The following is a 12,490-nucleotide window of genomic DNA, read 5'->3' as shown; positions in this document are numbered from 1 at the left end:
GCACCTGAGGCTCTGCAGGCAAGGAGGCACCTGAGACACCAAAATGCAAAATGCTGTAAATATTCCCAAGGGTTTTCTGGAACTGGCCCCTCTTCACCAGGGTGCGGGGTGCAGGAGGACCAGGCACAAGTGTCCTCAGGGCTCTCATCCTGGCTAATACTGTGGGGCTTGTTCACAGCTCCAGCTCTGAAGCTCTGTCAACATCATGTAACTCCGTGGCCAGTATTTCCAATGCTAGCACAATTCAAGGCTCAAAGAAGGGCACTACTATTAGGGATTCAACACAGACAACTCCTCTTTACACCAGTCTCCCATCAACACCTCCCCAGCCTACCCTGAAAAGCCCAAACCGGAGCGCTGCTGGTAACAGGCATTAGTTACCTTCACCCTTTTCTGCCTGCAGATCCTGAGGGCGCAGCCGGGGCTGCTGCCAAAACAGGCAGGAATCGTTTTGCAGGGGGAACAGCCTTACCTCTCAGCCTGGCGAGGAATCTCCGCTGCCGGGCACATCCAAGTGGGCTGCACGAGTCTGACCTGCTAGCACAAAGCCCCTGCACGCTTCAGAGAGAGTTTCTTGAGCATCAAACAGTGACTGTCCCCCTAATCCTGCCGGTTGTGACACTCGCCAGGCAAAACAAAGGGTGCAACCGGTGGCAGCCAAGGTTGGGGCGAGGGGGTGAGGAATCCCAGCTTGGAAACATTGTTCTAGTAACAAAGGCACAGTGTTCGCTCTGGCATGGCCCAGGATTTCTATCCACCAACACAAAATTCTCGGCTGCCACCACCGTGCTGGTGAGCGGGGTCCAACGTCCGGCCAGACATACAGTGCCAGAGGAGCCCAGCCCAGCCAGAGCCAGGAGCCACCACAGAGCCCCTGCCCAAATCCCAGAGCAAAAATCAACCATCTCTCACCATGTGTGGGTCCCCTGAGCCAAGTCATCGCTGTGCCACTACCTCCTTCAGAGAAAAAGCACAAATTCATGCCCAACAGGCAGCTGCACTATGATTTATTTACAGTGGTGAGAAGAAACCTTATACTAGTGCTTGGGGCTGTCAGGAAAGCCACTGTGAGGTACCAGCCCTTCGGAGAACAGATGAATGAACCCAGTAAAGCGATTTCTGCTCCCCACATGTTCCCTATGCTTTCATTCTTCCATTTATTTTACTGATGGAGTAATGTATGGATTTATTTTCCTGACTGTATGCCCTTTAGCTGCTTCTGGAGGCAGCCAGGTGCCTCCAGGACCTCCTGGTAAAAGAGAAGCAGGCTTCTTTTGTGGTGTTTGTTTTATTACAAAGCCTCAACAGAGCAACCAGGGAGAAAAAAAAACCAAACCCAAACAACCAGACACACAGCAATTAACTGCTCACTGAAATACAACGGGGCTTCCCATACCCCACCTAGCAAAGAAAGAGCTCTAACAAGCCTCTATCAAAAGGAGGTCTGTTATCAGCACTCAGTAAAACTCCTTCCCACAGGTGTTTCAGCAAGATGGGCAGCACCTGGAGGAGGGGGGCCCCCAAGATTTACAGGGTTTGAGAAGACTGCAGCAGACAGAGGTCCACTTGGCTGAACGGAGTCTGGGAGGCAGCACAGATGCCAGAAATGCTGCAGAGCTGCACCCCCACAAATAAGCTCTGCTGGGTGTTAACATGTTCGTGTCACAGCTTCACCAGCACTTATCTGCAACAGTGAGGAGACTCTGCTCTGAATACGCAGACGAGGGGGTTTGGTTGCAGGCTTTTCAGTGTTTTTTCTTCTTTTTTTTTAAGGGAGAAGGCAACACACCACTACCGTTGAAGTGACAGGGCTGAAGCACAGCCCAGGCAGTGCTTTTGCAGACTGTTGCTGATCCAAACACACCTGCAGTTCTGGGTGGGTTAATGTTTGCTCTCTCCTGAGCTCTGGGGTGCTGGTAGCATTTGGCTTTGCTCACTTCCTTTTGGTCTCAGGGGTGTCATACTTTCTCTTGCTCAAGTATCACAGCAGCACCATCCCGATGGAGGGCAGGGTCATCACGCCAAAAGCCGCCCAGTCCAGCTAGAAGGAGAAATTATTAGACACAATTCAGAACAAATCACACACAGTTGAGTTATAACCATCAGATCTTCCACCCGCAAAGCTTCTGGCACCAAATCCCACAGTGCCAGCTCCTTCACAGAGGTAGCTGGAATGGAAACCACTATTTCTGTGATATTTTCTTCCAGACAACAGACACAGGTTAACTACAATCCACACTGGAGTTTTTCAGGTGACTCTAGTGCAAACCCAACACACCACAAACAGGCACTGTGCTGGTTTGCATGATCACTGCAGTGTAATTTCAATTATTAATTGAAAGATGCTTATAAAGTGAGGCGAGAACCTCCCATCAAACTCACGCTGAGCCAGGATCCCTCCCTGCCCAGGAGCACTCATGAACCCAACGTAAAAAAGGAAAGGAGAAGGATAGTATTTGCCACCTTTCCTTCTTGCAACAGAGCATGTGCAGTGTAAGAGTTCAGGGACATGCATCATCCCTTAACAAGCTCAAAGAGCACAGTCAGGTATACCTGTTGTCCAACGTGGGCTATAACTGCATAAAAAGTCAAATCAAATCACTCACAATCACCTCTCCACCCTCCTGTGCCAGGTATGCAATGGTGGCAGAGGTGAAGTAAGCAGCTTCAAGAGGCTGCAGAACCACAGTGTGGGACACATTACTCACTCCGAGATCTGAAACTTAAGGAAAATAGTTGCATTTCATCAAAGGAAAGCAAGAAGGTGGGTAAAGAAGAGAATTGAACCAGGTAGCAAAGTCAGTCCTGTCAACAGATCCCAGCCTCTGTAGTTACAGATATCCAGACCCATCCAAGCTGGATCCAGCCACTCCTCCTTCCCCACAACACCCCACCCAAGGTCTGGCATACTGGAATCTCAGTGACAATGAACGAGGACAGCAGAGTGACAGGACACTTAGGGGTAAGAACGAGCGCTGGGAGGGGAGAAATTTCAAAACATGAGAAGATACCGAGCAATCTGGAGCCACTTGACATCGAACATCACAAAGACAGTGCCAAAATCCTTGGGCCGGAGGGGGGTGGGGGGTGGAAAGAATCATCCGACAGCTCCATATCTAAGGCAGCACTAAGCGCAATAAAGAAAGGGATAGGAGGAAAGTCTCAACTTCAGTGTTCTACTTACTGGGGGACTGTGTCACAGATTTAACAGCTGGAAGAACTGATTTTTGAAACACGAAAAGGGACCAAGATGGGGAGGAGAGTCAAGGTGTATTACAAGGAGATTGCAGGAAGAGGAAGGCAAAGCTGAGAGAAGCTGCAAAAAAGACAAACTGGATGTCGGAAAAGCTCACAAAGCTAAGAAAGAGCGTCTGTGTGCACAGGGAGGGCAACGTCACAAGATGAAACACGAGGAACTGCACCATGCTGGACGGACAGCTAGGGCAGCCATGAGGTGAAAGCAGGAAACAGCAAAAGCAGGGACAATGCAACAGGAAGGAACAGCCAAATTGCTGGGTCAGACCTTCAAGCACTGGTGGAAAGCCCAGACTTAGGGGGAGCAAAGATAACAGCACACCATGGAGCCTAGAAACAGTCTCAAACCCTGCAGACACACACACATCAAGATTTGCTCCTGGTAAGTATGAGACAAGCCTTACCTGGAGTCAGCAGTGTAGATGATGTACTGCAGAGTCCAGTCCTCCACAGCATATCCGTTTAATAGTGATTTGGAGGCCAGGAGCCTGGCCCCTTCTTCACAGTGGGCCATGTAGAATAGGGCAAACAGCAAGAATCAGGAGCCTCATCTAGAAGCAAAAAGAAAATGGATTTGATGTCCTTATTGCAAAGAGGATGTGAGTGGGACAACTAAATGAGACAATTCAGGCCTTCACGTGCAGCAAGAAATGAACAGCTATGTACTTTGCAGCAATATTGGTAAGGGATATCCCAGCAGGAGAAATGGCCCTGGCACAACACAGCTCTGCAGCTGCCCCTCAGATACTTACGTTCTTGCTGGAAAGTGTGCAGGTAACAGCATGGCAATGGCTTAGGTTGGCAGGCATGGCAGAACAGAAGATGGCTGTCTCCCTTTTCAAAGCCCCAACAGGTATCTCTCCTATCACTGAAGTGGCATGGTGAAGGATGGCAGCTTTCCACCGCCACCTGTGCCACCTCTGACAAAATGAACCTGGTTCTTCTCCCCATCAAATTCCCTGTTCTTCTCAGAAAGCACTAGCTCTTATTCCCAGCCACCAAGGTACTACCAACTCTCGCCAGTGGTCTTTCTCTCCCCAGAACTCCCTGCTTCAGGCCATGTCCCCATTTTCCTGAGTCCAGCATCTCTGGAACTGCCTCACAGAGAGGACAAAGAGACCCCACTCTCATTATATAGGCTACCTATATACACTGAAGTGTTGGAGCCCCCGCTCTCTATGGCAGGGGACCCTTCCTTCCCCTCAATATTCCCCTGCCACAGGCTTCACGCCAGCATTTCCACCCCAGGCTGTTCCTGCACACCCACGCAGCCCAGCGGGCTCCCTCCAAACCAGAGAACCCCTCCCAGCTTCACTGACTGCTGCCTGCAGGAGACCCAGGACCCAGACACCAGCACTGCCCCCAGCTCAGTGACCTCCCCGAGCTCCAGCAGCAGATCCTGCCTGGTCCCCCTCATCCCCAAAAGGCCCACTCCCAAGAGACCGCCTGCCCCAGGGACCTCTCTGACCCCCACAGACCCCTCACAGGGCTCCCCTCTCCCCCCGCCAAATTCTCCACTATTCCAGACCCCCCCCACCTCAGACCCATCACAGCCCTCCCCTGCCCCACAGACCCCCCCAGTCCCCCCCCTTCCACGGGCCCTCCCTCGCCGCACAGACCCCACTCCCCTCCCTATGGACCCCCATGGCCCACATCACCCCAAGACCCCGCCGCAGGCCTGCCCTGCCCGCCGCCTCGCTCCCCCGTTGCCCGGCAACACTCAGCGGAACACCGAGTCAAGGGCACGGCCACCGGAAGTGGTCATCGCTGCGGCACGGGCCCCTCCCGCGGCCCTCTGGGAAACGTAGTTCTTCGCCGCCTGCCGAGGAACTCCGCGCATGCGCAGAGCCCGACCCCGCCCCTCCCCTCCTTCCCGCCCTGGGCCTTCGCTGAGGGGCTAGAGGGGTTTACCTGCAGGAGAGGTGTCTGCAATCAGCACCTTTAATTAAAAAATATAGTACTCTTTTGGGGCCCATAAGGGGCCCTGCTGCCCTCCGGAGAGCCCCGGGATCTTTGCCGGGCTTTGCTGTGGCCTTTCGAATGGTTAGGGTTAGGTTTGGGGTGAGGGGTTTTGGGGAGAGAAAGCGGAGAGCCACAGTGTTTGGCAGCTGAGAAGGGGTTTGCCAAGGAAAGTTGACTGCTGCAAAAAGCTTTCAGTCCCAGCCATGCTTGTGCGGGAGCCATAGCTGGGTGTTGGTGTTGGTCCTGACTCTGTTTTGGACTGGGGTTAAAAGTTCTAGAGGGGCTCAAAGACCAAAACGGGGGTCCCGGACAGAATAAAAGGCACACAGAGTCCTCTGGGGCACAGGGAAAGCCAGAGAATGAGTTGTGAGGGAACTGAAAGGGTCCCAAAGCCACTACAAAGACAAAAAAAAGCTTGGGGAGGAAATGAGGAGTGTGAGATGGGATCTGAGCAGAGGACATGAGTTCTTAGAGGGTGAGGGACTGCATAGAGACATCCTAATTAGCACAGAGAACAAAAAGAGTCCTCTGAGATACAAAGACAGTTTGAGGAGGGACCCACCCAGCTCCATCCAGTACCCACCCAAACCCCCAGGACCCTTCTAGTGCCCCCAGTACCTTCCCAGATCCCCACTACCCTAAAAAGTCCCCCCAATACCCTCCCAGAGCCCCTAGTATATCACAGAGCCACCCAGGACCCTCCAACTTTCTCTAGCACCCTCATCAGAGCTGCCCCCCCCCCCCCCGGACCCTCCCAGAGCCCCTCAGTATCCTCCAAGACCCTCTCAGAGCCTCCCAGTACCCACCAGAGCCCCCAAGGCCCTCTCAATATCCTCAATACACTCCCAGTTCCCCCCCCCCCCCCGCTGTAACCTCCAAAGCCCCCAAGGACTCTCCCAAGTGCTCCCCATATGCACCCCCAAGCCCTCCCCGAAGCTTCCAGAACACCCCAGAGCTCCCAAGTCTACCCCAGAACCTCCCAGTAACCCTGCTGAGCACCCAAGTACACCCTAAAGCTCTTCAGGACCCCCAAGAGCCACTCAAGACCCACCCAGTACCTACAAGAACCCTCCCCACACTCCCACTACCCTCCCAGAGCCCCCCAGTTTGTATTTTTACTTTAAGACAAAATATTTTTTTTTTACTTCTTTGCATGAGGGTGTTGGCCCACCAGCTCTTTGCCAGTTGATGTTTTTGCTGAAGACACGATGGGTTTTGAGCCCCTTCCAAGGACAGAGCTGGAGCTGTAGGTGCTCAGTGGTCTACAGAGATCTCCATGCTTGGAAAGGAGATGTCTTCAGTTGATAGGGTTTTAAGAGTGAGCAACGCTTTGCCAAAAGCGTTAAAAAACCCCAACACAATAACCTTGATAGGTTAATAACCTTTTGATAGGTAATGTGAACATTCTCAAATGTCACCTTGCAGATGGAGACTTGTTCAATTCCTCCACCTCCCCCAAGGTGGCAGTGGCACCTCAGGCCAGCACAGTGCCCAACTAAATATAAAAGTGATTCTCAGCGGAAGTTTTTCTGCTGCAACAAACTATAAGGCATTTTGTTTTAAAGCCTATAGTAAATACATACATTTAAAAAAAAAGGGGCTGGTGAATTTGCAGTCTCAGCCCAAAGGTTTAACATGAAAACCTTTTTCCTTCAGAACTGGTTTTGCCACCCCTGTTGGAAACAAGTGCTGTGTTTGATGGGTTGTGTTGCGTGGGTGCGATAGCAGCTGAAGTGCCAGTGATAGCATTTATGTTTCAATATCGTCATCATGAGAACCTACATCAACGTGAAACCACGGATATCAGCTACATTCTCTCCACGCTTTCAGCAGCGGTCCAATGGTCCATATCCTCCATCCCCAAATCATATACGTTGTTTGGAGAGAAACATCATTTGTGGAGAGGTTTTGTGAGAAGTTCTTACATGGGGAAGCAGTGCCAGATGAGAAAGTACCAGCTGGAATGCCCTCTGCCACCCACCCATTCCTGCCTCCAGAGACCAAATATTGGATTTTTGGACAGTGAAACTCATCTTTTATTTTTCAAAGAATATCTGCAATTTCATCAATAGCACACAGAGATAAAATGATATCCGTGTCATTGTAGCAGTACTCAATGCTAAACTGGAGAGAGGAAAACATGATCTCTGTTATAACTGTAGGTGATCTCTGTTATAACTGTAGGTATTGCAATTTTACTCTGAAAAAAACCCAACTTTTTTCCTCAAAAAGAAATCACTAGGTGCCTGTAAATCGTATTCCAAAATCCTCCCATGCAAAGGACTCCCTCCCAGCCTGTAATACAGGCTGATCTAACAGAAGGATGTTGCCCACAGAGCCAGAAAGTTATTCTTGAAGTCAGTAGATCCACGCAAGCATAGCACCAGTGGTTTAACTGAAGCCTTAGAAGTCCTCTCTGAAGCACAGGGTCTGTCTATATGAGCGGGTAAGAGGCATAACTGGCGATCCCGCAATGGTTTGCGTGGTTTCTTGACATGCGGATATAGCCCTTGTCACCAAAATGCACACCCCAACTTTTGCGAGAGGAAACAAACAAACAGACAGGAGAAAAAATAAATTCCTTTTTCTGTAAGTGAAGTGACAGCTTTATCAACATCACAGCATTGGAGTGTTTTCATTAACTGCTTCATGGGATTTCTAATCCTGTATTAAGTTATGACAACACTCATGAACATAAAGGGAACTTAAGGTGGGTGTAAGTGTATTTTAAATGTATTTAAAGTTCCTTCACACTGCTAGGAAGGCATAAAGGTGCTTTGACATGGCTAAGCTTGAATCCCTAGGGAATAGTTCAGGGACCAATACCAACTTTCAACTCTACAACAACCCCCATTGCACAAGCACCCAACTGATCTCCCTCTCATCTGTATGAATGTCAGTTTGAGCAGTGGGAGGTTACCTAGGAGAAGCCTATTCCTATAGATAGTAAGCATATAGATAACAGGAGTTCAGTGATGCACGGTTGTGCCTTTACCTGTTTTTCACAAGCCAGTAATCCTTATTATTTAGGGTGCCGTAGCCGATCACAAGCACTGCGTGATTCACCTGCTGTGTGCACCGGGGGTCATCGTACACACCTGGAAAAAAAAAAAAAGGAGTTTGGAAGCATGTCATCAGACCACAAGACTTTGTCTCTGAGTCAAAGTCAACCTTCAGCATCGTCACTAACGCTGCTGTCCTAGGTTTTGCCACACTGATGCCTTCATCCAGGAATTAAGCCCCAATTTGCTAAATTCCACCCAATTTCATAAGTTTTATATGCAGAAAGACACAGAAGACTGTGAAGAAGGTCTTCAGGGCAAAAAGACATACCTGACCTGTACAAGAAGAAGGTGGGCTGGGTGGCGTCAATGGCAACAGAGACCGGTCCGATGTTGGCTACAGCATCTTTCAGGGCTGCTTCATTGGCGTATGGGAGCTCAATGTACTTGGAGCAAGTGGCGGCTCGTGTGGAAGCATTGTATTGACATGTCCCATTCTGGTAGGAACAAGGGGAAGTTGAGAAGAGGAGCATGAGGAATCCACATCTCAAGACTTTCAGGTATGTGTTTTCTATCAGCCCTCTTTGACTTTGACTTTGTGCTACCCCATTCTTCACCTTTCTTTGACCACCATTTTTCTATACACAGGACTACAGAAAAGATGGCTGGAAGGACCTGAAGAGACCATGTTGTCCATCTCACTTCCCCACACCAAGAGCAGCCAAACTATTTCAACAGAATTCTCTGCCTTTTTTCTAGAAATCTCTGATGACAATACTTCCACCACTTCCCTAGAGAAATTGTCCTTGCTTCCTCATTCTTCCCATCTGAAGACTCATGTTTAACCTAAATTTCTTTTACTGTACATTAAGCCCAGGGCTTCTCATTCTCCCTCTGGACAAAGAGAACAGCATCTTTTGTCTCTATAGCTGCCTTATGCATGTTTGAAGACTCGCATTCCACTTTTCTTTCTTGGAGTGAGCTGCTGTCACTTTGACCTGTTTCCATAGGCCATGTTTTCAAGACACCAGGTCATTTCAGGGCATCTCTTGTCTCTGGCCATCAAGACTGTGAGCATCAGGATCTTTATTTTCTTATGGCTTTTTTTTTATGACCTTGCAGCAGTCATATAGCATCTGTTACAGGCAACTTTTAAAAAACCAATTGTATGAACATCGTTCACCGGAAACCTCTGCCCACTGAAATGGTAGAAATACCAATATCCCATTTTTGAGCTACAGAAAATGGAATATCACAGAAAGTTGAGAACAGGACCCAGGACTCCTGTCCCATTTTTCCCTTCCATGTAGTATGTTGCCTCATAATTTATGTAGGACAGAAATAAACATGTATAAATTCTGGCTCCTAGTCCAGTCATTCACCTATGAGAAAAAATAAAGTCTAAATGTCCCTTCCCTGGGTCTGAAAGAATCAGCTGCAAAGGCTGAGATGACACGAGACTGGTAGAAACCAAAACAGATGGAATCAGTGGGAGAGGAGAAGGCTGTGCGTGCAGGAGAGCAGAACGAATGGCCATGTTGCTTCCATGCTCATGTGTTTTTCTGCAGATTTCACATGCTGTCTAGGTCTGATGGCTACCTGAGCCGTGTAGGGGTAGGAATCATCTGAGTCAATCCCTTGGTTGTCGATGATGTACTGGAAAGCACTGGTCATGAAACCTCCACTGCAGCCTTTGTTCCCATACATCATGGAGCAGTCAACGAGGTTCTGGGCACTGAGGGACACCAGCTTCCCCGTCTTCAGCTTCACCTGGGCTTCGAGGGCTCCCACGGCACTGAACGCCCAGCACGACCCGCAAGCACCCTGCAAAAGCCCCAGAGATGCTTAGATACTGCCCCATGGGACCAAGACATGTGGAGGCACAAAGAGAGCTTCAAACCTGGTACTTCACGTCTGTGACGCATCCCTTCTCCCTCCAGTCCACCGTGTCAGGGACTTTGCTGTCAGGCTGCAGTCGGTACGTGGAGGTCCAGTTTGGCTGAGGAGCAACGTTCAGCCCAGTTAACAAAGCCACCACTTCCTCGCTGGTCTGGTGGGAAAAGAAAACACCGACTCATGATGTCCTTGTCTCTGCTTAGTCTTAAACTACATGCGTTGAAGGTGGAGGGGGTTTTCCCTTGAACAAGCTGAGCAGGAAGAGTTAGGTTTGTGGAGCCCTTGGCTTTTTATTTTTTACATTTAATTTCTACCTGTTCATTGGAAAGGGCAAGAAAAAGAAAATACAAAGCTGAACTCCAGCACCAAAAATCCCTAGAAGCTGGTATGTTTCATTAAACAACACTACAACCTGGGGACATTGAAGAGGGATTATTTGCAAATATATATATAATGACCAGGATCAAGTCCGTGCACCCCAAATGCTGCATTAAGGAGTTATTTCCTCACGCCAGATTGCCTCATGCCAGTATGTTGAGCACAAGAATTTCAGAGCAGTTTGTCCATGGCTGCTGGCATCCACGAGAAGAGGATGGGCTGAGAAGGGTCGTTGGGAGTTTCTCCACCCCTGACGCACTTATATTCCTTGTTGAATCAACTTCACAGGTAATTAGAGACAAAGACAAGCCCCTTCTCAGCAGCATGGCCAGCACCTACCATGTCTCCCAGGTGGTTCATGCCCAGCTCATAGGAGTGCAGCCCCAGGGAGTGCTCCAGATTGTGCAGCGTCACCAGTTGCAGGTTCCTCTCCCATGTTGCACGTCGGTCCCCTTCCTCTTTCTGAAATCAAACGCAGCCTCATGGTGTGTAGCAGCAGCCCTCACAGACATTTTGCCCCATTTTATCCCACCAAAGGTTGTCCGGAGCCCCCTGCCAAACCACCCCTGAGAACCAACGGTGCTTCGAAGTGGTGTCAGCTCTTCTCCCCGCTGTGTGATGCAGCTGATGGTCATGCTGTAGCAGGACCCACCATGTCAGCACCCCGAGCCACCTCCACCTGCCTCAAGATGCCCCTACCTCATGGCGGTACTCCTTGCCGTAGGTTTTCTTCCAGAGCTGCCAGTGCCAGTCCAGCGCGGGGTCGGGGTGCCCCAGTGCCACCACAAGCGCGGCCAGGAAGGTGAGGGACGCCAGCAGCTTCATCCCGCTCAGCTGGGTCCAAGGAGTTGGAGTGACACGGTGGCACACACGCCAGGAGCCAAGGGCTCAGAGCCGGAGCCGTGCTTGACCCCTTAGTGACAAATCCGGTTTGGTAAGGGAGGCAGAATGGTGATGACATCCCTGACCTGGACTCCCTGGCATGCCCTTCATGGGGTTTTTACACTGGGTGATGCCAACAGCTTCTGTCCTGCCTGCCCACACAAGCACCCCGCAGCAGCACTGCCTGCCCCGCTTGCCTGCTGTGTACCCCCAACCACGGTGAGATGGGAAGAAAAATCCCGTCCAGGACTCAAACTTCCCTTGGGGGGAGAAGTCCACTGGACCCAACCCCTGCCTGTGCGGACACTGACACGCAGGGACACATACAGACACTCGCCTCATCTCGTGGTTCCACCCTGCCTGAGAAACCCTCCCCGAAGGAGGTTTGCACATTGCCTGGTCAAGCAACTGTTTTGACAAACCTGTGTTTTCCAGCACCTTGAAAGGCAAAATAAAAAAAAATTCCTATTTTTACCCAACTGATGTCCACCAGCTCCTGAGGATGGGCTACTACGTACAATTCAACTACCCAGAGACAGCTTAGAGGAGATCAGAGACAGGATGGAGTCAGAGTCAACATAAAAATACTGTTCCTTCAGTTTTACTTCCTCAAAGCTCAGTCCTGCCAGAGCAGTGCTAAAATACAAAAGCACCCAACGTACCTGAAAAGGCTTCTTCTTGTGGTGGGTACCAATCTTCAGCTCCCCAGCAGTACACGTGTTTGGGGTAGGGAAGATGCTGGGGACAAATCCAGTGCGTCCCCACTGCCAGGACACCCAGGACCTCTGGCACACGGCAGCTGCAACTCGTCAGACAAATCACGAGTCAGGAAATGAGGAAGTGCTCTGATTTCATTTTCACTTAGCTGGGAACTGGGCTTGCAGTGCCACAGTCACGAGGTTATTTGAAGCTGGATCCTCAATACCATCAGAAAATGATTGCAGATGAGAAATTTTCCTTTTTCCAGCACCCCAAAGTTAATGGCAAGGCTCTCATGGTGGTTTATGTGGCTTATGGGGCTAGCAGGCAGGAGCAGGGGTCACACTCCTCTGATATGATTTTAGCATTTTTATGACTTGGTGCTAAGAGACAGGATGAGGTCAAGTACAGAGCCT

The 12,490-nt window shown here is 50.1% G+C and overlaps 1 protein-coding gene and 1 long non-coding RNA gene across 4 annotated transcripts; both read right to left on the bottom strand.

Moving 5' to 3' along the window:
* Positions 1-977: 977 nt before the first annotated feature.
* Positions 978-4,778, bottom strand: LOC121233558. Of its 2 annotated transcripts, none has more exons than XR_005933244.1 (4): positions 4,008-4,778; positions 3,660-3,806; positions 2,554-3,127; positions 978-2,041 (listed from the first exon to the last, which is right to left on the bottom strand). It is a non-coding gene; the product is annotated as an uncharacterized LOC121233558 (long non-coding RNA). The 2 variants fall into 2 exon arrangements; XR_005933245.1 differs by having other exon boundaries at positions 2,554-2,722; positions 4,008-4,767.
* A 2,446-nt stretch (positions 4,779-7,224) lies between these two features.
* Positions 7,225-12,167, bottom strand: LOC115345557 (cathepsin S-like). Of its 2 annotated transcripts, none has more exons than XM_030024559.2 (8): positions 12,038-12,167; positions 11,193-11,406; positions 10,833-10,955; positions 10,120-10,269; positions 9,819-10,043; positions 8,551-8,716; positions 8,213-8,315; positions 7,225-7,751 (listed from the first exon to the last, which is right to left on the bottom strand). In XM_030024559.2, exons 2-8 carry the CDS (start codon positions 11,316-11,318, stop codon positions 7,652-7,654), a joined length of 993 nt encoding a protein of 330 aa, XP_029880419.1. In that variant the 5' UTR covers positions 11,319-11,406; positions 12,038-12,167; the 3' UTR covers positions 7,225-7,651. The 2 variants fall into 2 exon arrangements, with proteins under 2 accessions (XP_029880419.1, XP_029880420.1); XM_030024560.2 differs by having other exon boundaries at positions 11,193-11,327; positions 12,038-12,157.
* Positions 12,168-12,490: the final 323 nt, after the last annotated feature.

This window comes from Aquila chrysaetos, chromosome 9 (assembly GCF_900496995.4).
Source record: "Aquila chrysaetos chrysaetos chromosome 9, bAquChr1.4, whole genome shotgun sequence".
NCBI lineage: Eukaryota > Metazoa > Chordata > Aves > Accipitriformes > Accipitridae > Aquila > Aquila chrysaetos.
The sequence above is the reverse complement of the archived record's forward strand: the minus strand, read 5'-3'. Positions and strand labels throughout refer to the sequence as shown.

What these genes read in the sequence shown, in the direction of transcription:
- LOC115345557 (XM_030024559.2), bottom strand. Translation starts at nt 11,318, where the DNA reads ATGAAGCTGCTGGCGTCCCTCACCTTCCTGGCCGCGCTTGTGGTGGCA. An exon ending in GCAAGGAGTACCGCCATGAG is followed by an intron (nt 10,956 to 11,192) that starts GTAGGGGCATCT and finishes GTTTGATTTCAG; the next exon opens with AAAGAGGAAGGGGACCGACG. An exon ending in CCTACCCCTACACGGCTCAG is followed by an intron (nt 8,717 to 9,818) that starts GTAGCCATCAGA and finishes TGTTCCTACCAG; the next exon opens with AATGGGACATGTCAATACAA.